Below are 23,863 nucleotides of genomic sequence, written 5' to 3' on the forward strand. Positions count from 1 at the left end.
CCGAGAGTGCATATCGGAGAATAAGGTACAACTGAAATATACAAAGTCTCAAGACCAAGTTGCGGACATATTCACGAAACCTCTAAAGCACGAGGTCTTCGTCAAATTGCGAGAAATTCTTGGAGTTACTTCAAATCAAGTTTAAGGGCGGCTGTTAAAATTATAAACTTGATTTTAGAAGTGTCTAGAATTATCTAGGCCCAACTAGTCTATTGTAGATTAGTCCACAATACTCTAGCCCATCTAGAGGCTTCATGGCTATAAGGGCCCAAGCTTACTAGAATATTCATGAATGTACAAAAGGTTCTAAACTATCTAGAAATATCTAGCACATGTTGTAGTTAGTTGGGATAGATATTTCTCTAGGGAGTTCTAGAGAATTCTTAGGTTGGCTATAAATACGGAGGTAGTGCAACCAAGTGAAGGTGTAATTGAGTGAAAAACAAAGTTAGTGGTAAGGTGAGAATTAAAGGGAGTGTGTGTAAGAAGTAAGGTCTTGTACCACCAAACAAAGTTTTGAGAGCAATAAAATTTCATTTCTCTTAAACCACAGTTGAGTGTCTGTGAGCCCATTCTCAAATCATTTTCAATACCCATTTAGCCCATTAACTCCAAAATCATTTCCAACACATCTTACTTTAACTATTGCATGATCACTCTTCTAAACAAGTTTCGATAAATCTGAGGACGATTCAGGTGAAGTTGTTGCGGCTGCTGTTGTGAAGACTGGTAGTGAAAAGGGTACAGAATCAGTTGAGAGTGGCTCGGAATCCAGTTGAAAAGAGTGATATGTGAAAGTCATAGAAAGAAACTACTATTTAGGGGTTTGTTTTACGTAACATAATCCTCCCATATAAGTATTACCTACACTTTCTGAATAATCTGACAAACTCTACAGCCTTATACTTGCCATTGGAAAATAATTTAGCAAGGATTTCAGTTTCACTGTTACTTTCAATTAACTGAAATGTTGACTCAGATTCTCCTTCACTGAGCTCCATCATTGTTTGACCAAGGTTATGAAATAAATTCTCTTCCAATCCCGAACCAAATACAATTACTCATTTTGGAAATCTCCTGTTTCGCATGAATTTCCTTTATTAGAGGTACAAAACTTTCCCGACACTCTTTGAGTTCAAGTTTCTGATTAGAGTGTGTAAATTGATTACAATACAATCTGCGAATGATTAGTAATTATTTATTGAAGTTTTTGTCTTAAATTTTGGTTGGATATTTCGATGCCCTAAATGTGTGTTAAAATCCCTCTTAGAATCTTGCTGAAAATCTGAGAAATACAAATTATGCTCATGAACTGAATCCGATCTTTTACAGTTACTAGTGGTAGTGGTATTGTTATTGTTATTGCTTGCTTGATTGAGACGAGAATATTTTGTTAGCTTTTGGATGTAAGTTCTCTCTATGGAACAGATTGAAGCATTTTAATTGATAATTATGGTCTTCTTCAGTAACATGACTAGAATTATGAGCAGCATTCTTCGCATTACAGGGAAGTTATTAATTCGTTTCACTTAGGGGAATTTTATTTGAAAAGTTAGGCCTGTCCACAACTTATATATCCTCTAAGCTGTTGAGGAACCTTTGGATCTCACTGAGTACTCCTTTATAAGATTTGAGAAGAATGAATCCTCGCGTTCCAGTAACTTAGCTGGCGTGTCATATTCGGCTATCCTTCCTGCTCCACAGAATGTAATTTCATTTTTAGTCATTAAACTGGTATAAGCTTACAATGTACTTATTATTGTTGCTTTACCTTCACTAAGGACGAGAACAAGATCACTGTCTATGATTGTGTGTGTTCTGTGAGCTATAGTGACAACAGTACGGTTTTCAAACTCCTGGCTGATGATCTTTTGTAAAATTCCATCTGTAGCTGAATCAATAGACGCGGTTGCTTCATCTAGAATAAGAATGCTACTTTTCTTCAATAATGCCCTTCCAAGACAGAATAACTGCCTCTGACCCACGCTCCAGTTTTCTCCGTTATCAACCACTGTAAACCCTGTTTGGTTAGTAACCAAACTTTAGAAAGAAATCTTAGTTCTTAGATAATAGTTATTAGTCTGACCTGGTGAATCCAGCTTCTCTTCCTTAGCACGTACTAGATCACCTAGTTGACATTTATGCAGAGCCTGGAAGAATTTGAGCTATTCATCAGTAGCTTTCATAATAGATAAGTATTATCCTTGACGATTGATTTGTATTTGATATGATTAAAAACTAACCTCCCATATTTCTTTGTCGGAGAATTGTTCTAATGGGTCCAGGTTTCGTCTGACTGTTCCCTCAAACATTGTTGGGTCTTGAGGTATGATGCTCAGCCTGGATCTCAAGTCATGCAGACCAATGTTGCAAATATTAATGTCATCGATTAAAATGCATCCATCTCTAGGTTCTACTGTCCGGAAGAGAGCCTGTATGAGAGTCTATTTACCGCTTCCTGTCCTTCCTACAACACCAACTTTCTTTCTACCCGGAATTGTGCAGTTTATGTTTTTGAGGATAGATGGAAGATGTTCCGCATAACGAACCTGTTAAAGAGAGATAAAACAAATTTCCTAGTACAAGCATTAGATTATCTTTACTCTCATCTCCTATTAAATAAAACCATTGTTTTTCAAGCATGATTGAATAATTATTTGAGTGAATTCACCTCCAGGTTTTTGAAGCAAATTTTTCCAAACTCAGGCCAGTTGCTTGGAGGTCTACAGTCTTCAATCACCAAAGGGGCTTCACTAGTAAGTTTTGAATACTGTAAAATCCTTTCTACTGAGATCATTTTATTCTCTGCGTTGCATAAGTTCCATATAACATTTGCTTGAAGTATATTCAGATTCAGTCCATATGTCACTGCTACCCCTGCAATGCCTGTAAAGTACCTCATTTTTGAATCAGCTCTTTTCATAGTCTCTTTTCTTTCTTAAATATATATATATAGCTAATAAGTAGTTAAATAGAAAGTAGCTTACTAGATTGTCCAACAGAGTGTTCTGTTATAAACAAAATTACTGTTACCATATTACGAGAACAATAAATACCAGTGTCATGTCAATAATTCAGAAACTGTTATGAGAACACTACATATGATAATTACACTTGGGTTGAGAAGCCCTTCAGGGAGGCTCACAAGTATCACTAATGAGAATGCAAACACCAAATTGGACAATATGTTCAGTCTAAAGGAGAGCCATTCCATGGCTGCTACGTTGTGGAACCATGGCCTTGATTCGTTATCAATGAGTTTGAGGTTCATTTCCATGAAGCAGTTCTCTTGGTTGTATGCCCTGATTGTTGCAACTCCTGCAAGTGATTCTGCAAAGTGATGGAGGATTGGAGCTTGTTGAATCCCAGATAAGCGTGCCAGTTCTCTGGCAGTTGGTGTGTAGTATTTCTGTAGTAAGGATGCAATACTGAGATTTACAATCTAGTTTATCTAACTTATATAAATCCTAACTTCATCTGTGTACTTTTTCCGTTGTTAAATCGGTTGAATGAGCCATTTTTTCAGGAAGAGATACCATTCAGAGAAATATTTCTATGCACTCAATTTTTGAAACTAGAAAAGGAAGTGGGGTTTCGTCCGATGAAATTAACATACTAACTTGTAAGTAAATCTTACTTGGTACCATATGCATATCCCTGTCACTGGGATGAAGATGGCAAAATACTTGCCATGCTACCTGGGACATGACTGCCACAGTCCCCAGAAGTTGAATAATCGAGAAAGCACAAAAGCCAACCCTCTTTGCTAGTTCTAAGTCCAGCACACTTTGGTCTGTAGACACCTGTTTGTTAGATGACAAGAGGCCATGCTATCAGTACTCTGACCTTCGTGTGCATATCATGTAGATAAAACTTATGGCAGAAGAAAAGATGTGTATTAGTCTCGGGAGGAATCCTATGTCTTTATATGCGTGGTAACTGTTTCAGGCAGATCAGTTGATTTCAACATAATACTTCTGCTATTCATATATTTTTTACATTTATGCCACATATGGAGAAGCTTCTGAGTTAACTTACCCGATTTAAAATCCTTCCAGTTGGGGTTGAATCGAAGAAAGACATCGGCGCCCTAAACACACTATGAAGCATGGTCATGAAGAGTTTCTGTGATGTCAAGATGCCGGCTATTGCCACTAGCAACTGGCGGGACAATATACAAATTGCACTTCCTACTGCAATTAGTAAGTAAACAAGGAACATGACGTTCATCTTGACAACTGGCTTGGAATTCGTTGTAACAGGTGAAGCCCATGCTATCCAATAGTTACTCCCTATCTGTAACGCATCAAAACTGAATTGAGCTAAGATAATCAATGGAACCAATGCCCCACCCCACACCATTGTCAGGTATGACCAATAAACTTCTTTGCCAATGCTTCCTTTTTCTCTCTCTTCTTTTTGAGTCAATCTTCCTCCTTTCTCTATCATCTCTTGTGGGATATTCTCCTTTTTACCATTTTGAAGCTGTTTTTTTGTTGTGGCATGAATATCATTTTCAACTGAAGCATGCACCTTTTTTAGTGTTCTTCTTGAGTTTTTGACATTGAGGATTGATTCTAGGGCTTCGCTAGTGCACCAACCAACAATTCAAATCCTATATTCTGTGCAAGAAGTTCTTCGAACCTTCCAGCTTGAATGATTTTTCCTTCTTGCATCATCTGTTGAAGATGAAAATAGGTTGTTATGTTGCACTTCACGATTCTAGGACCACAAGGCCATTTCATTTTAAGAGAATCTGGAAATGGAACAGGAAGTTAATTTGCAGTTTTCTTACCAGAATTAGGTCAGCCGCCGGAAGAAACTCTAATTGGTTGGTTACATAAAGTATAGTCTTCTCTTTCAGGATTCCCATCAGACATTCCTGCAACAAATTTATACATACTATGAAACGCATAATGATCCGAAACTATGATACTGCCTAGTCGACAAATGCTATGCATGTTTAGATCATTATTCTGGATAGGAAGAAAATCTGACCTCAAAAAGTTGACTTCCTGTATGAGCATCAACGGCACTGAATGGGTCATCTAGAATATATATGTCGGCATCTTGGTAAGCAGCTCGTGCAAGTTGTATCCTTTGTTTCTGCCCCCCCACTCATATTTATTCCTCTTTCTCCTATCTCTGTTAGGTTTCCAGCCTGGAAGAGCTCTAAATCCTTCGACAGTGCACATGCTCTTATTGTTCTCTCATATTTGACTTGATCATATGGATTCCCAAAGATAATGTTGTCTCTTACATTTCCAGTTAATATCCATGGGGACTGAGGAACATATGCTTTTGTCCCACTAACTTTCACTTTTCCTAGAATCATCGGGATTTCTCCAAGTATGCAAGAGAGTAAACTTGACTTCCCGGACCCAACAGTCCCACAAATTGCAACTTTCATCCCTCTCTTAATTTTTATTTGTATTCCATCGAGGGTTGGGAAATGTGATTTTGCATCCCAACTGAATTTCCCATTTTCAATCTCGATTTCTACCTCTGATGTCTCTTTTGGATCAAAAATGACTGCATCATCTTGTAATTCATCTTCTGGGAGGTATGATTCAATCCTATCTACTGAAACTTTAGCTTGTGCAATACAAGAGAGTGAATCTGGTAAAGTGAACATTGAATCTTGTAACATTCTGAAAGTTGCCAATGCAGATAAGACTTTCCCAGCTGTTAGTGGAATCCCCAGTAAAATGCATGATCCAAACGTCACTACAGAGATAAATGTGGGGGATATCAAGAAGATAAAACCCCAGAGTGCTGATAACCGTAAAGACTTCCATAACCAGCTGTACTCGATTTTTCTCAAGTTTTCAAGCTTTAGGACGTACTTCATATCCCAGGCCTGAAGTTTAAGAATTTTCATGTTTCGAAGAATTTCTGATGTAGCATTCATTCTTTCGTCCTTCGCTTCCATGACCTTTGACTGCAGCCGTTTCTGCATTCTTTGAAGAGGTATGGTGCCTACCATCACCATTAATGTTGCGGCTAATCCTGCATATGCACTCACTACAAAAAAACTGACCAAAGGCTACTAAAATTTTCCAACAGCAGAAAAAATTTAGTTGCTTCACAGTTTAAGACACTAGGAAAGGAAACTGCGGTGGTGTATTGATTTGAGTCACTAAACGGTAAGCAACTATAGTTTCTAAAACCCTTTAGAAATAAGTATGCGCCAACTAAACAAATGCGCTAGTAGTTTGAGACATTCAACCACTTGGAAAAAAACAACGGCGGGATATTAGTTACCTAACCCTCTATTCAGCCACTAAAATAACACAACTACCAGAAAGCCTAGTTGAATAGAACTTTGGGAACTAACCATGCCAACTACAGTGGACATATTCATTGAGCTACTTCCAAGAAACAACTTAGGATTCTTAGTAGCTTAACTTAAAGAAGAGATATTAATTTAATAAGGGAATGACTAAGTTGTTGGTGTAGTGAAGCTTTGTCGCTAAGAATGATATTAATCTATTATGACCATACATTTCAATCCAAAATCACCTTTAAAAGAAGGATTAAGAATGATTAAGTTAAATAACTTGCGAGAGTAGTCTAATGTATTTATTATTATTAATGACTGCCGGAGATTTTGTACCCGTACAATCAATCAGCTTACAAGAAATAAGTATTGAAGGGTATTTTGACATAATCGACCACAATTGAAGGCAACATTATATTTTAACACAAGAAATAGAACTCTAGGCCTAATCGAGTGCAGTCATACAACTATCTTCAAGTATCTCGAAGTCAGGTGGAGCAAGTCCTCTTCCATTATTCGATCCATCAAGCAGCCTTCATGATGTCGTTTTTTCCGCAGATACCTGAAAGCATAACTGATATTGGAATTCGAAGTCTGCAACTTATAAGCAAAACTATATTGAAATACAACGTGCATAAACCTCACCTTCCCAAACTGTAGGCTATCAGAATCCCATATCTCCAAGTTCAAAGTCATCGTCTTCGTCAGTGGTGTAAACTGCGTCACTATCAGCTTCCTCCTCCTCCTCCTCTTGTCTTTGGATGGCAGCTATTACTTCTTCATGGCTGATGGTTTCTGGTAGAATATCAGTCCTATCCCAAACCAAATTTTCATTGTGATCTTGTTGGGGCACTCGTTTAAGATCGTTGATTGAATAACTTGAATACCATTCTTGATATGCTTCATCAGAACTCGAGTTTTCTGGTGCAATAAGTTCCACTGAATTTTTTTTTGGAATGTTATAAGAGCAGCGAGGTCGTGTTTTTATAACCACTTCCAATTGTCGATTCTTTATGTCCTTCATATAGAAAACCTGTTGTGCTTGGTATGCTAACGCAAATGGTTCATTCGCATAACAGGTTCTGTTGAGATTAACACAAGTAAATCCGTAGTTATCTCTTTTGGAGCCACCTTGATTTGCAACCGGACGCCAATTGCATTTGAAAAAAAGAATTCGTAATTGGTTTAAATAGCGTGCCTCGATAATTTCAGATACCACTCCATAATAATCATTCATATCATCATCTTCACCTTCCCCTCCCTTTATACATACTCCACTATTCTGTGTCTTCCGTCGCATCTCCCACGCTTTTGTATGGAATCTGAACCCGTTGATGATGTATCCGTTGAAAGACGAACACTCTTTATTAGGACCTTGACTCAACGAATAAAGTTCATCACTCACCATACCATTTTTGTGCAGTTGATATATCTATTCATGTACATATATTCATATATTAGTTCAGGTTATGAAATCCTAAAAACATGTATTGTGTTTGAGTATATATAAACGCACTTACTTTGCTGGCAAACCAAAAAGGAAATTCTTCGTTGTGTCTTCTTTCAACGTCAACATCTCTTATGCCACGCCTTTTTAATTCTTCTCTATGTTCACTGTAAGTGGAATGCTTCATATAGTTAACTACTAAATTGACACAATTTAAAGATTATTGGCCTTAAAAGCAAAACAAAACGTATATACTTCTCGTATGGCTCCACTTCTGCAGTATTCTGCAGAGCATAAAGTTGGATTTGTTGCATTTCTGAGTCCTTAAGCGTTCCCTAAGTTTCAGCCCCAATGGGACGACCAGATTGTCTAAAAACGACTAATTTCTCACGTGAGGGTGGTTGTTCATAATCCTCATTCCTTGATACCCGATTGAATTTTGTATCAGTACTGTTCAAGTATCGCGTAAGCATAGTGAGGCTCTCTTCTATTAAGTATGCTTCAGCCATAGAGCCTTCTGGACATGCTTTATTTCGCACATAAGACTTTAACTTGCGCAGATACCTAAAATGTAATTCTTATTAGAATTCACTGGGCGTAATTTAAGTAAAATTGTACACATATACACTGGAAAAAGTACAGAAAAAATGTGTGTGAGTATCTAAGAATCGTATATTTGTTTTCTTGAACTGATGTAAGAAAACTATCATTAACATTAATATTTAGAATTCAGAATATACAGAAAGTGGTTAAACCATACCTCTCAATAGGGTACATCCAACGATATTGAACTGGACCAGCATCCTTTGCTTGTTGTGGTAGATGAATTGGCAAATGCATCATCACGACAAAAAATCCCGGGGGGAATATTTTTTCTAACTTGCACAAAGTAATTGCAATGTTGTCTTCTAGTTTGTCTAGATCCGCTATGTTGAGAACTTGTGTACACAATGCTTTAAAAAACATACAAAGCTCACTCACTGCGTCATACACATCCTCAAGAAGTAATCCTCGTAACGTGATCGGCAGTAAGCATTCCATTAGCACATGGCAGTCATGACTTTTCAGACCCATAATCTTTCGATCTTTAACATTAACACAACGAGAAATATTTGATGAATATCCATCGGGAACCTTGATATCCTTCAAAGTCCTACAAAAAGTATCCATCTCCTTCGTGGACATCACATACCTAGCTGGTGGCATAACAAATTTGCATGCTTTTTTTTTCGGATGTAACTCCGGTCTTATTCCCATATCCTTGAGATCAAAACGGGCCTTGATATTGTCTTTTGTCTTCCCTTCTACTTTCATTACTGTTCCCAACAAAATTTCCAAGATATTTTTCTCAATGTGCATCACGTCAAGATTATGGAAACACAAAATTGTGCTCACATATGGCAACTCTTCCCGAAAAATACACTTTTTTTTCCAATTGTGGTCAAAATCGACCGGTACTGTTGGTGTCAGACCGTTCTGTTTGGCATTCTTACCAAATTCTACTTGCTCAAAATGTGCCAACTGATGATTTATCTCATCCCCATTCATTAGATGTGGTTTTTCTCTAAGCTCTTTTTCCCCGTTGAAGGGTGTTGTCTGTTGTCGCCACTTGTGATCAGCAGGCAAGAACCGGCGATGTTGCATGTAACAAAACTTACCTCCATACCGCAGTCGAGTTGAACATGGGTCGGACCCACAACACGGACATGCTAAGGATCCCTTGGTGCTCCACCCGGAGAGCATAGCTAGTTCAGGAAAGTCATTAATAGTGCCAAGCAATGCTGCGCGCAACTGAAAATACTCTTTATTCGAAGCATCGTAAGTGGTAACGCCAACGTACCATAATTCCTTCAATTCTTCTATAAGGGGTTGTAAATAAACATCGATATCATTTCCCGGTGACTTGGGTCCCGAAATTATCATAGACAAAATGAAGTTTTGCTCTTGCATAACCTCCCATGGTGGTAAGTTGTAGATGATTAGAACCACTGGCCATGTACTATGCGGATTCATCATATTTCCGTAAGGATTCATGCCATCACTTGCTAATGCAAGTCTCACATTCCTAGGGTCAGCTGCAAACGTTGGATGCTTCTTATCAAAGGTTTTCCATGTCTTCGCATCAGCAGGATGTCTCAAAAGTCCATCATTGATACGTTCTTCAGCATGATATCGCATATCAGTAGCAGGCTGTGGAGACATAAATAACTTTTGAAGTCTGGGCTTCAAGTTGAAGTACCTTAGTTGTTTTTCAGGAATCTTCTTCCCTTTCGGTGTCCTTCTATTTTCTGACCCGTTATTAGTATTAGATGAAACGGTTTTCCATCTAGAAACACCACATACCCGGCAATCATTTCTATCCGCGTCATCTTTCCAATATAACATGCAATCGTTAGGACAAGCATCGATCTTAGTGTAGCTATGACCCAAGTTACTGATTGTTTTCCTAGCTTCGTAAAAGTTCCTTGGAAGTTTGGCATCTGGAAATGCCTTGATCAAGAGATTCAGTAGCACGTTAAACCACTTGATGCTCAGACCACCTTGGCACTTGATGTGAAGCAAGTGTATAGTAAAGGACAACCGTGAGTACTTTTCACAACCAGGATATAGTGGAACCTTTGCATCTTCCAGGACCTGGTAAAAATTTGAAGCTTCGTCGTTTGGAGCATCTTCATCATAATCAGGCACCATCTCATTTATTAGTTCCTTCATTCGGTCGTCTTCATCCCCAATCACAGTACCAGTAGACATATAGTCCTCCTCCTCACCCTCCCCATGGTATATCCAATGGACATATCCTTGCAGAAACCCTTTCCACATTATATGTGCCTCCACCTTACTTGGTTTGAGTAAGTTTTTGTTATTGCACTTTCTACACGGACACCATATTTCCTCCCCTAGTTCTAAGTCGCGACACGCAAATTTCATGAAATTCTTGACACCCGCTTCATAGTCAGGATGGTTTCTTGGCAGTTCCAACCAACTCTTGTCGATAGTTTCATCTTCTTCGAAATTCATACTGAACGCCAGGGTAATCTCTTTAAATCTAATTTGGGCAGCAGATTACAAATGCACTTTAGGAGGGATCCCTGGAAAACAGTAAAGTGAGATTAGCATTGCCATCGCCAATGAGAAAGTTCATAAATATATTATAGGAGCAAGCTACGCAAACTTGAGAAAACTCCCACACAGATGTTTCATTTTCGTCATCGATATAGACGGCAGAATAGTAACACTAACTACAACAAGCATAGATATTCTACCATATATCCTATTACTATTATTTTCATCCTTATCAAAAAAGATATCAGAAAAATGGATTCGCAGAGCAATCTACGCAAACTTGAGAAAACTCCCATACAGATGTTTCGTTTTCGTCATCGATATAGACGGCAGAATAGTCTAACAATAACTACAACAAGAATAGATATTCTACCATATATCCTATTACTATTCGTTTCATCCTTATCAAAAAAGATATCAGAAAAATGGATTCGCAGTTCTTGCTAAAATTTCATCATCAAGACTAAGTTTGCAGTAACTCTTAACATTGAAACTCAAGTACCAAAAATAATAGAGTTTGCACAAACGTACCTGCTCAATTTCCTCCTCTGCTTTTTGGTGTTTGTTCTCAAGTCTCAATACTCGGCAAAATAATGAGTTGGGGCGAATGAAGATCGAAGGAAAAAATAATAGAGGGTAAACAAGCCGGGAGAATTTTGGATCGTATCAAATATTTCCATTTGGTAAACGATGAGATCCTAAAAATAAGGTTAGTATCTTGTACGTGTTTGGTAAAATATAAGGCGAGATCATTGGGTCCAGTAATGTTGGCACCTCTACAGGGAATCAGCTAACGAAAACTAGTGCAGACAAGAAAACCAATACAAGGTATATCATAAAAAAAAAAGAAAACCAATCTCAACAGACAAGAACTGAGACGGGGCATGAGACTGCAAAATAAAAACAAGTTATGCCTGTGAAAGCACTACGCTGCCGATCAACACAGATTAATATACATCAAAGCCGCTCTAAGAATGAAATCACAGCGACTGCATACCAAATACATGTAAACTGCAGCAGTTTGCATTGGGAGAACATGGACTACATAACCAATACCAGGAACCACTGCAGGATTAAATTCCCAGTTCCAGTAGTACAATTCTAAACCTACTTCACTGCCAAGAGATAAACAATGACTAACAAACATGAATGGGCCACTATAATATAGCTGCACATACCAAAAATGCTATTCTAACCATTCATTTCAATCCAAAATCACCTTAACAAGAAGGATTAAGAATGATTGAGTAAAATAATTTAACAAGTGATCTTATGTATTTATTATTATTAATGACTGCCAGAAATTTTAGTATCCGTACAATCAATCAACTTACAAGAAACAAGAATTGAAAGGTATTTTAAGGCGACATTGTTTCTTATGAATTACTTGAGACCACTTGAATCATGAATAGTTTGGAACTTTTAACAAAACGAGATAGAATTTTTGGCCTAATCGAGTGCAGTCATACAACTCTCTTCCATTGTTTTAGCAGGTTGTGTCTCTGCATAATTCAAGTATCTCGAAGTAAAGTGGAGCAAGTCCTCTTCCATTATTCGATCCATCAAGCAGCCTTCGGGATGATCTTTCTTCCGCAGATGCATATAAGCATAACTAATATTAGAATTCAAAGTCTGCAATTTAAGTAAAATTATACTGAAATATTCCATACACAAAAAAAAATCAAAATATAAGTAATAATACATACTCTTTCTTGGCAGTTCCAACTGCCTCTTGGTGCTCCTCCTAGAGAGCATAACTAGTGCAGGATCGTAAGTCTTACCACCAACGCCCCATAATTCTTTCAATTCTTCCATAATAGGTTGAAAATATACATCAATGTCGTTTCCAAAAGAATTAGATGCAAATTCTTGGAAATCCATAGTGACACCTTAGGTTCTCTCTTTAACCTAAGAAGATTGAAAAAAAATATACCTTACTAAGATGTAGATGAAATTGGATGCAACTCTTCATGTGTTGGGGATCTTTATTTAGGCGAACAAATTCACACAAAGCGGGAGCAATCTTGCCCAAAAGATTTTCAATTTTATTTTCATCCCGCTCAAAAGTATTTAGGGTTAGCTGGAAAAAAACTTTGGAGAATTGTTCTTCGATATCTTCTTTCAGAAAATTTCTCCTAATTAAGAATCTAACTAATTCCCCTTTTCCGCTAACGAACTTTCCCTAATTTACATCCAGAATATCTCACGAAATTTATTCCCGTTATCTCCGAATTCTCTCTCTGTTGTAACTTTGTTTGGGAAGGCAAAGAAAGAACATGAGGAATATGTCACTCGTGTGATGGGCTAAACCATTAACAAAAAATTTAACATTTTTAATTTTTTTTGAAGCACATTTTCAATTTTATGAGATGGATGGACACGTTCATATCTTTCTTAGTACGTGCATTATTCTTATTAGTGCATTTGATAAGTCCCAATAACAAAAAAGTTTACAAGGCCATAGATATCGGGTTACTGGTTGGAGCCGATATTGTGTAACTATAAATACTTGATCTTATTGTTATTTTTGGTACAAATGTTTGAATTGAGACCACCAAGAACTTCAAAAAAATTGTGTGTGATTTTAAGTTTGGATTATGGTTTTTGATGAACAATAATAAAAAAAAAAGTTGTATTAAAAAAGGCAATTGATAATCATTTATGGTGATTTTGGTCTGCATGATGCACATCATGATACTTATTTGTCGGTTTAACTATCCTCGTATAATCAAGTTTTGAATTATTACGTATTTATTTGTTGCACAAGGTGTATCTCCTGGACCAAGACCACCTAAATGATCATCTATTACAATGTAGTCCGACATTTGATATTGGCATTGATCGGAAAACACAGTCGAAACTTAAATTCTAAAAGAAGACTTTTGAAGTTTCACGATGACTTCAATTTTCGAACGTTTGCACCAAAATCGGATTAATTATCCTCATATAATCAGGTTATTTAATTATTACTTATTTGTTGCACAAGGTGTATCTCATGGACCAAGATCACCTAAATGATCATCTATTGCAATGTAGTCAACATTTGATTTCGATATTGGTATATTGATCAGAAAACATGGTAGAAAATTAAAATCTCACAGATGACTTTTGAAGTTCCTTGGTGACTTCAACTTTTGAACATTTGTACCAAAACCGGACTAATTATCGGATTCTGCAGAAGGTGTATCTCCTGGATCAAGATCACCTAAATGATCATCTATTGCAATGTAGTCCAACATTTATTATTGGTATCGATCGGAAAACATGGTCCAAACTTAAAATCTCACTGTCAACTTTTGAAGTTCCTCGGTGACTTCAATTTTCTTACGTTTGAACCAAAATCGATTAACTATCCTCATATAATCAGGTTATTTAATTATTACGTACTTATTTTTTGTATAAGGTGTATCTCCTGCAAGATCACCTAAATGACCATCTAATGTAGTCCAACATTTGATATTGGTATCGATCGGAAAACATGGTCGAAATTTAAAATCTCACAGACGACTTCTGAAGTTCCTTGGTGACTTCAATTTTCGTACGTTTGAACCAAAATCGGATTAACTATCCTCATATAATCTGGTTATTTAATTAATATTTATTTGTTGCACAAGGTGTATCTCATGGACCAAGATCACCTCGGTCACTTTAATTTTTGAACGTTTGTACCAAAATCAGATTAATTATCCTCAATTTACAAACAGATCCAAGAAGCAGCATTTTATTTTATTGAGAGTTATTGTTCTTGATCAAAAAATATGAATGGTCGATGTTCAAACTTTGTTATTTCCACAATACATTGAATTGGATGTACTTACCAAACTTCATGGCGGATGATAGATATCATGAACCCTATTAATGGTTGGACGAATAAAAGCAATTTCAAAAACCTCTTATCTCACAGTGTAATAACATTTTCGTTTATCTTGCCACCACAACCTAAAACATAACAAAGGTTTTTCTTTGTATATATCAGATCCTGGCGCATGCGCGATACCTTTATCATAAACAACCTCGAGTACGTTACGTTTATGACTCAACATATATACTCCCTCGGTTCCAGGAATATAGGCCGATTTCACGTACAAATTATACATGAAACAAGTCTATATTTTTGAAAGGAAAGGGTATGAGTTACTACTTTACATCACGTCTATGCATCATACGGATACTAAAAATAAAATTAATTCAGGATAAAAAACTCAAGCTTCAAACATTGTGGTCTAGGCTAGAGACAGATCAATGAATATGTAAGTGGTAGCCTGATAGGGAAGGGATTGGGGTCCATGATTTTTTTTACATATTTCTTTTTCTATTTAAATTTGTAAACATTTCACTATACCGTTGTACGGGAGCAATACGTGAAAGCGTAATTTGCAATTGCTCCGAACTTTTTATCTGCCTAATTCTCTTTATGCTGATCAAAACCTAAAAAAAAAAAAAATCCAAGTGGACTAATAAAAATAAAAATAAGGCATTGTTGTGTAATCACCGGCTCAGGTAGCCAACATATCATAGTCAAAATGAACATACTAAATTAGTATAATACAAAAAAAAGATAAAGAGAGAAATGTGGAACTGTATTACAATGTTTTATATTTATTGCCCTCGACCTCAATTAAATCGATGCATAGAAGGTTCAAGACCTTGACTCGTGTCACTCATGGGATTCTAAAGAATCCTTAAGGATTAAAAAGATCGGCTGTGCTAGACACCATGAAATCACCGCAAGAGAGAAACTCCTGGGATCCACCTGGAGACAATAGGAAGTGGCCTTTAGATTTTATGTGGTACCACATTTTTGTGTTTCACATGGTGATTTCACCATGAAAAAATCACGGTTTGTCTATATTATAGAAAAAATAAACTCATTTATCTTTATCTTGAGTAGGTGGTCCCTACTTTGACGAGTCAATGCCGGTGGTATTATCCACCAAACTTTCTCTATATGTAACAGGCACAACAAAGATTTGGGCGTGTCCATCACATGAACCGAGATAAGGAAGGAAAAATTTTCGTTACAGAGCAGAGAGAACCGAGATAAGGAAGGAAACAATTTCGTGGAATATTTTGGCTGAAAATTAGGGAAAGTTTGAGAATTCGTTAGAGAAAAAGGGAAACTTTTCTAGATTTTTGGAAAGAAGATATCGAAGAAAAAAAATTCAATTTTTTCTCAGTTACCCCTAAATTGTTTTGAGCGGGATGAAACTCAATCTGAAAATTTTTTGGGCGGGATTTTCCCTCTTGATGTGAATCTTTTCGGCTATATAAAGATCCCTAAAATCATGAAGAGTGCAATCCAATCTCAGCTCCATCTTACGAAGGTGTATTTCCTTTTCAATTTTCTCTTCAAACCCTAAGCTTGATTTTTTGTATCAAAACCTAATTGATTTTTTCTGTATTTTTTTTCGACAGGGAACTTATCTAATTTGGGTTGTTGTGTTCTTACTGGTATGTTTCTTTTGAATATTAATCTTGGAAGGAATATCTTCGTGTCCTTTTTCTTCATGTTTTGGGTTAAATTTTTCTTGTTTTGATACTGTCATGAATTGAGTTTTACGCCTCAGTGTTATAACTTGTTCCTTTCATTAATTGAGTTTTGTGAATGGCTGGGTATTAAAAAAATTACTGGTATAATGGATTTCAATATGTATTCTAGTGGTTAAATTGATTTTGTAAACATTTTGAGGATTTATCATACGGATTAAATGGTTGTTGAATTGTGTGCTTAAATGTATATATCTGTGGATTTGTTATTCTCAATAATTTTTAGGTGTTTTTATTTCATCAGATATGGCTCGAGACCTATTTTTTGGGGATTCCGCCTTGCGTCGAAAATACGGTAAATTAGGAATAAACCTTATGATTTAATGAAGGCATAAACTTTCTGTTTGTGTTGTGTGTTGATTAATATGCATGGTTGTTTTCTAGAATCCACTACTAAAAAACAAAAAGAACAGAAGCGAAGAGCTAAAGCTTCCTCAACTGCAATTGCGAATCCCATGTACACACGACAGGGAGGAAATCCAAGAAATGTGCAGCAATCTCAATTTATTGGTAACCAATAACATTTTTTTTGTATCTAAATCTCCTCTCTTAATAACATTTTCAGTTTTGAACAAGTAAACTGAGTTAGAATTTTACATGCCATTTTCTGCATAATTTTCAATGACAAGTAATAGTACACAGTGTAGTGTTTGCTGATTGATGCCCAAAAGAGTGCTGGGAATTTTTGAAATGTTTCTTGAATTCTGCCTTATAGAACCAATAACCGATGTTGTGTATTGTTAGGTAATTTTAGCAATTAATATGTATGCCTTACTTAAATGTCATACTGCAGGAGACAAAAACAAGGAGGGACAAGAACACCAATTGAATGACTTTAGCAGTCGCTTGCAAGCAGCTCAGTCAATGGTGCACGACGGAAATGGAGTTGGAAGAACACATCGGGCGCTGCCAAGCCATGCACCAATCGAGTCACCAGTGGATGGAGAAAGGGGAGGTGGAAGAACACGTCCTGTGCTGCCAAGTCGTTCACCAATTGAGTCACCTGTGCTTGACAGAAGTAGGGCTGGTGGAATATCATGCGCGGTGCATCCAATGGAATCACCTCTGAACAATGATTTTCTGTTAACTCCAAGGATATCCCCTAGAGGACACCGCACAGGAGTACACAGAAATCTGGACAAGGAATACAATGGTCTACATAGCCCTATGAGAAGTCAAGGTCGTCGTTCTGTACCACCTCCCGCAGAGAATGAAATACAACAGCGTTCAAATCAATTGCATAATAATCGAACACAAGCATCTCTTCAGCCATCTCATCGGTCAACACAAAAAGTTATTCAAAGTTCAACATCTCATCAATCACAGCGTAATGCTCTTCGAAGTTCATCTTCGCAGAAATCTCGCCGATCACAACAGCGGAACAATCTACATGATTCTCCAGCTGAAAACCATAATTTTTCGCAACCCAACCGATCGCGATCAGCGTCTAATTCTCCTGTAGCAAATAATGAAGAAGTTGGCTATTCACTGCAAGATGGTATATTTCTGTGAGAGGCATTTTGTTTTTTAATGTTGTTTTTTTCTGGCTAGCTAATAATTTCCATGTATGCTATCTTTGATTTCTTAAATAGGTCGAACACAACGTACCACAAGAAAGAAAACGACTAATCTTGCGGTTGCCAAGAGGGGGAAGGAGAAAGTAAGCGTGTACGTTTTTAAAGAAAAATTTTGTGGTCACTATAGACATGAGCTTATAAACTCTATTGGGTCGTGGGTAAGGCAAAGGGACAATTGCCCACTAACATATGATAAATTTGATGATATGCCTGAACAGAAGATTGCCCGAGTGATCCAGAATGTCCGGGTATAAATAATTTTATGTTACTTATTTTATTCTTAGTTTAGAATTTTTTTAGTTGCTATCTCTAATAAGTTGTTTTCGGCCATATAGGACCACTTTATTCTCGTTCCTGATGATGAAGTGGCTGTCAAAGTGATCAAAGACGTGATGAGGAATGCCTATAAGGCATACAGGCACAAACTTCGTCTAGCATACATAAAAGCTGGGGGTGATGGGTTCGCTGGATCAGATGGCCACCTGGAGGCTTTGGCAAACCCTCCCGAAGATTTCCCCAACAAACGTGATTGGGCTCACATGTGTCATTATTTCACCACCGATGCGTTCAAGGTATATCTATTTGCTTACTGTTTACATATGATGTTTTTTTTTAAGTCATGGGAGTGGACAATTAGGTATGATATGTGGAACTGGAAAACACTACACAAGTTATCTTTTCTTTTTTGTCTTAAAATTGCACTTCATTATTGGTTTGAAAACAAGAATGCACTGCCAAGGGCACTCTTATATAGCTGAACTCATTTTTTGCAAACCCTTGCTATTATTTCTTGTTGTATTTTTCGTTTAGAATATAAATTATATGTGGATTTAAAGTAGCTTACATCATATACAAGAGTTTGGTTTTGGTTATGGAAGATTTTCCATAAGGTTATATATATAGATTGAACTTGAAGAGTTGGGGTGGGTGATCTTTTATTAACATTCTATCTTATATATGTCTGCATTCTTACACTTAACTTCATATTAACTTACATTTTACCTCATGCGATAGAAAAATTCTGAAAGAGGACGTCTTGCTGCGGCTGCGAAGCAACTCAACGGTATCAACCACAGTAATGGCAACAAAAGTTTCACTAGTATCGAATACGAGTTGGTATATATTATGCATGCCTCAATTGTTTTATTTAATGATATTGTTTACGAGTCAGATGTGTTTATTATATGATATGTTGTTTTATATGATGATGTTTTCCATTTCAAAGCTGCAAGCCGGAGAGCCTTGTGATCCAGTGACTTTCTTCCGACGAACCCATGATCCTGAAAAGAAAATCAACGCCAAATGCAAATAAATGAGTGTAAGAAATAATCCTTCATTGATGAAACATGTTTGATATGTATCTATTTATAGATTATTATTTACACAATCATGATTTGCACAGATAGAATTGCAAAATTATGCTATGCACTATTGTGCTCATTCTGCCAAAAGATTAAGTGAAGAAAAATATGCAGCATTTTTATATCAGAGTTTTGAGTTTCTTATCATCGGTTAAGTGAAAACTGCTCCTGGTAGAATTTTTGTGAATATGTATGGTTCTTTATCATGGGATTTTTTGTGAATAGTGGCCACATTAAGTACGGTTCTTTATTCTGGAATTCTACTTTGTAGTCAGTATTTCTTCTTTTCCTTCAACCTGCTATTGCCTGCCCAAACTCATTTGATTCTGGTTGCCTACTTTGTGATTAATTTGTGTTTTGAATTAATGTGCAGGAAAAAATGAAGGCCATGAAGGAAGCCGCAGATCGGGGAGAAAATAATGACACTCCAGAAGAGATATTTAACAAAGTTCGTAATGCTGGATGTTCGGGTAAACGTCGTCGCAAGGCTCATCCAACTAACTACAGTTTATACCAGAAAAAAAGAAGAAGAAATGGCTGAATTGAAAGTAAGAATGGCATCCTTGGAACAGGAAAACAAAAGGCTTAAGAAAGAAACAGGTCCGAACGCGACAAAGAGGTGGTTGAATGAATATCTTGTTAAAAATGGCATGCCGGCTATGGAATTATCATCTGAAGATGAAGCGGAAGATGATGATGTGCACGGGAGTCAAATTCATGAACATCGAGATGCCTTTGAAGGTAGTGATATGGAAGCTGAAGAGGAGGATGTAGAGGCCTTTGCAGATGGTCAAGAAGAAGATGACGAGGAGAATCCGGACAGGGAACTCGAAGAGGATGATGAAGAAGAATATGTTGAGGTTTAGATGCATTTATTATTTCTGTTATTTAGAGTCTCTTTTTAGAAAGATCTAGCTTATATTTTAGAAGAACTTTCTCTTTTTTTTTGGTCTTGTGGTCCTGATATCTCGGGTGGGATTACGATATTCTTGATTTTTTTGTTTGGAAACTTCTTTGTTTCAACGAATGCTTTTAAATAAAAAATTATTTTTGGTATATCTCTTTTTTTAGTATTTATTGTTAATTATAGAAATTCAATTAATATTTATTTATTAATATTTGGTAATGCATTAAACTTGGGAAGTTATTTACGGATGGACTTTTTTTCCAGGTCTGGGTCCGTAGCACCGGTCAAGCCCAGATCAGCCCTCTCACCGGTCCATCTCAGATGTTAGTAGCATTACCTATTTAAAATCTAGAGAACTAGTGGCTCTTTAAGTTTAGGAACTCCGAAGTTGGTTTCATGTATGAGTTGGCTACTGTTGTTGTTGCAATGGTAGTAGCTTTTAGCCATTTGGCTACTAGAGATTATTAGAGATACTTGTAGCCTAAAAGATTGGCTACTAAAACTTAGTTGCATATATATTTTTGCAAATGCATGAAATAATTTATCCGTGACCTATTGAACAACTAGACAAGAACTAGTGTCTTAAACCACAACTAGACAAGAATTAGTGTCTTAAACCATTAGGCATATGAAACGACTACTACAAAAGCCAGTTGTTTTATGTTGTTGGCCACTAGATGAATCTCTAAATGCAAAATCTATTAAACAATTAAAAGATAGTTGTTGCCTTAATATTTTCGCTAATAACCTGACGACTACACAAATTAGTGACTTTATCTATTAGGTGACATCTGTTGGCCAACTAGCCAAACTAGTAGCTTTAGACATGGGGACCAACTAACATGTGCGAACTTGTTGCTTTAAACATAAAACAACACCCTCTTACGGCACTACGCCTGGGCAACTAACATTAATTGCATAAATTGTTAGGCAACTAAAGATTTGAATAGGCCACTACCATTGGTCAAGTAGCCTTTGGTTGGTTTTTTTGTAGTGACTAAGACCTAAGTTCAGATATAGGATATAGGTGGCTAGTGAAATTTGGATTGGCAGCATCCAGATTGTGTTCATGTACCATGTGAAGTCGGCGATTCTCTTTATATCTACACTCATCAGGTTAATCATCCCTCCACTATTGTGGCTTTGCCTTGACTGACTCGACAGATGGAGACTTCTTATATATCTGGGATATCAGAGCTCCTTTCAGACGCACACCTAGTTGGCGAGCCCCGAAAATCCATTGCCTCTGTGCAGTCACTTCAACCATTTTGGCACTTATGAATGCTAATGCAATAATATAGCCGGTCTTTAAGGTGTAGTTCTTCTTCTGACTTAAAAATGCCACAAAGTCATTAATCAAGTATGGACCAACATACGATACTCCAGCATGGATTGCTGCAAAAAATGCGTTGATTGCTGCTTTTTTCCTGATCAACAGGAAGATAGCCATGTAAATGGATGCGCTGCTGGTTTTTTCTGTCTCCTTGACCTGTTGTTAAATGAATCAGAGAGGAATTTAGCAGAGTCCTTGACGTCAATGCCTGGGATTTCTTCTTGTTCGAGCGGTTTCTTGTACCCAACTTTGAATAATGGATTAAGCCAAGAGAAAGTGATGAGCTGGAGAAGAGTAGCTCTTTGATAAGGTGATTCCTCTTCCCTCTTTCCATCTGAATGATTTTCAACTTTGTTCAGTAGTGACTCTGTAGTGCTATTGGTGATGAAGCTGATGCCCGTTGCTCCTCGAATTGAAATGCCTACCAAGTATGTTGAGACGATTAAGCCGATGAAGTTGACATAATATACTAGGCTCAGGGATTTATGGTTTGTATGAATGTAACTTGTATCTAGAGTTGTATGGACAACAGATAATATGAAGCTCGAGATCCACCAGATTCTTAGAATCCATGGTAGCTTCAAGGACCTTGAGTTTCGAAGATTCAAAAGCAGAAGCAACGTGATTAGCCATGATATCTCTGACAAAATTTCTTTAGAGAGAACAGAGATTTTCGATTTGCAAAGGGCCTCGTATCCAGTTAATATCATCCACAGCATCAAGAAGTGAATTCCTGCTACTAAAACAGAACAAACTACCACAGCTTTGTAAATAAAGCCAAGTCTCATGCCACTGGGGTACTTTCCTGCTCCTTCCTCTGCAACTCGTGATCCATGTCGGCATCTTTTCTGTATGAAGCTGATTAAAATGCCGAGTTGTTTACTTTACTGTATTTTAACAACAGGTAAAAAGCTTCAACAAAGATATAAAGGGGTCTTCTACATTCACAGCAGTGACATGAAGTCAAATTACCTCTGTTGCCAGTTTGGGATTAAGTAGATAGCTCCAAAGAAGGTAATAATTTAAGACACACCTTATTCATAATTCTCTAATTTTTCTGTGATACGTGCAAGAGCCAGAGATTATATAAGCTACAACCTCACATGTGTTATGTTTTAGAAATTTCGCTATATAAACTTTTAACTTATAAGATAAGATGTCTATATGTTTAGGAGATTATTTTGCAACCAGGTAAAGTTTGAAACCACTTACTCCAAACCTCAACCTGCCAGACCTTGGAAATTTCTTTTGGACAGCTCTCTCTTTAATAAAAGGATTTGGGGATATAATGTGTTTATCTGCAAAGCTTTTCATTCTCATTTATGTTGCTGACTGAGATTACATTAATTTTATTGATGGCAACTTGTCTGTGGTATTTCTCTTTTACGGAAACACTGATGTTTATTCTCATCTCTTGAACCAGTTATAAAGTTGGGTTATACAGAAGTTTTGAATTTTTAGCATGGGTAGGTAAGCGCCTAAACTGGTTGAAATCCATGGTTGTACATATGACTGAAGTCTAATTCATTTGTATATTAGCAATGTATGAAATAAGCTTTCATCAATCCTAGAGTAGCTTATGAAGTTCAACTATAGTTTAGTTTATCTTTATATACAGAATATTGCAATAGTCAGAAATTACTTGATAAACTGTAGTTTGAATCAAACATTCTTGTATGAACCAACCAGCTTCCTTACTTAGACCCCGCCGATTAGGATCTCTGATGGAGCTCCGAGAATGAATTCTACCGGAGGGTCAAATCAATAGAACTTAGTTGCAGAACCCCAAGAATATTTTCTAACAAAGGATGGAACTCGCTCATTCAGGTGTGGGCACTCCGCACAAGAATCAAGAACGAATTCTAACAAAAGGATTGATAGAACTCACTCATTTGGTTATGGCGATGAGGAGATGAGTCCTGAGAGAGAGAGAGAGTAGGGAAATGTGTTGGGTCTTTGAAGTCCTTAGCCGCCTCCAACAACCAATGCATTTGATTAAAATAGGCAAAAATTGGGTACTTTCTGGGAAGATTAATAGAAAAATTTCAAGTAATTTCTTTCCTGCTTCGTTCTAGTGGATTTCACATGCATTATTAGGTAAGACAAAGAAACGCGTATGAATTGTTTAATACTAACAGCTATGCAAGAAAGCATTATTAGATGAGGGGTGCTGTGATGACATGCTGTGTGTGTGTGTGGGTGGGGGGGGGGTGGGGGATCATATGACGTTTAATTGTAGTGTAACGTAGACTATAAAGTTACATGTTACGTAATTTTAATACACAATGACCGACAGAATTAGTATTCTTTTTTATCAAAATGTTAATTTATTACGGCCCACTAGAAGT

The 23,863-nt window shown here is 36.9% G+C and overlaps 1 protein-coding gene, 1 long non-coding RNA gene and 1 pseudogene across 2 annotated transcripts; all 3 read right to left on the reverse strand.

The window, feature by feature from the left end:
• Nucleotides 1-1,429: 1,429 nt before the first annotated feature.
• LOC113318067 lies at nt 1,430-21,495 on the reverse strand (annotated as a pseudogene).
• On the reverse strand, nt 12,047-13,021 carry LOC113318070. Its single transcript, XR_003344263.1, has 2 exons — nt 12,497-13,021; nt 12,047-12,373 (listed from the first exon to the last, which is right to left on the reverse strand). It is a non-coding gene; the product is annotated as an uncharacterized LOC113318070 (long non-coding RNA).
• A 33-nt stretch (nt 21,496-21,528) lies between the features above and the next one.
• LOC113318068 (ABC transporter C family member 9-like) lies at nt 21,529-23,474 on the reverse strand. Its single transcript, XM_026566195.1, has one exon. The coding sequence runs from the start codon at nt 22,301-22,303 to the stop codon at nt 21,614-21,616; it is 690 nt and encodes a 229-aa protein (XP_026421980.1). The 5' UTR covers nt 22,304-23,474; the 3' UTR covers nt 21,529-21,613.
• Nucleotides 23,475-23,863: the final 389 nt, after the last annotated feature.

Source organism: Papaver somniferum, chromosome 10, assembly GCF_003573695.1.
Source record: "Papaver somniferum cultivar HN1 chromosome 10, ASM357369v1, whole genome shotgun sequence".
NCBI classification, from domain to species: Eukaryota; Viridiplantae; Streptophyta; class Magnoliopsida; order Ranunculales; family Papaveraceae; genus Papaver; species Papaver somniferum.

What these genes read in the sequence shown, in the direction of transcription:
- LOC113318068 (XM_026566195.1), bottom strand. Translation starts at nt 22,303, where the DNA reads ATGAGACTTGGCTTTATTTACAAAGCTGTGGTAGTTTGTTCTGTTTTA.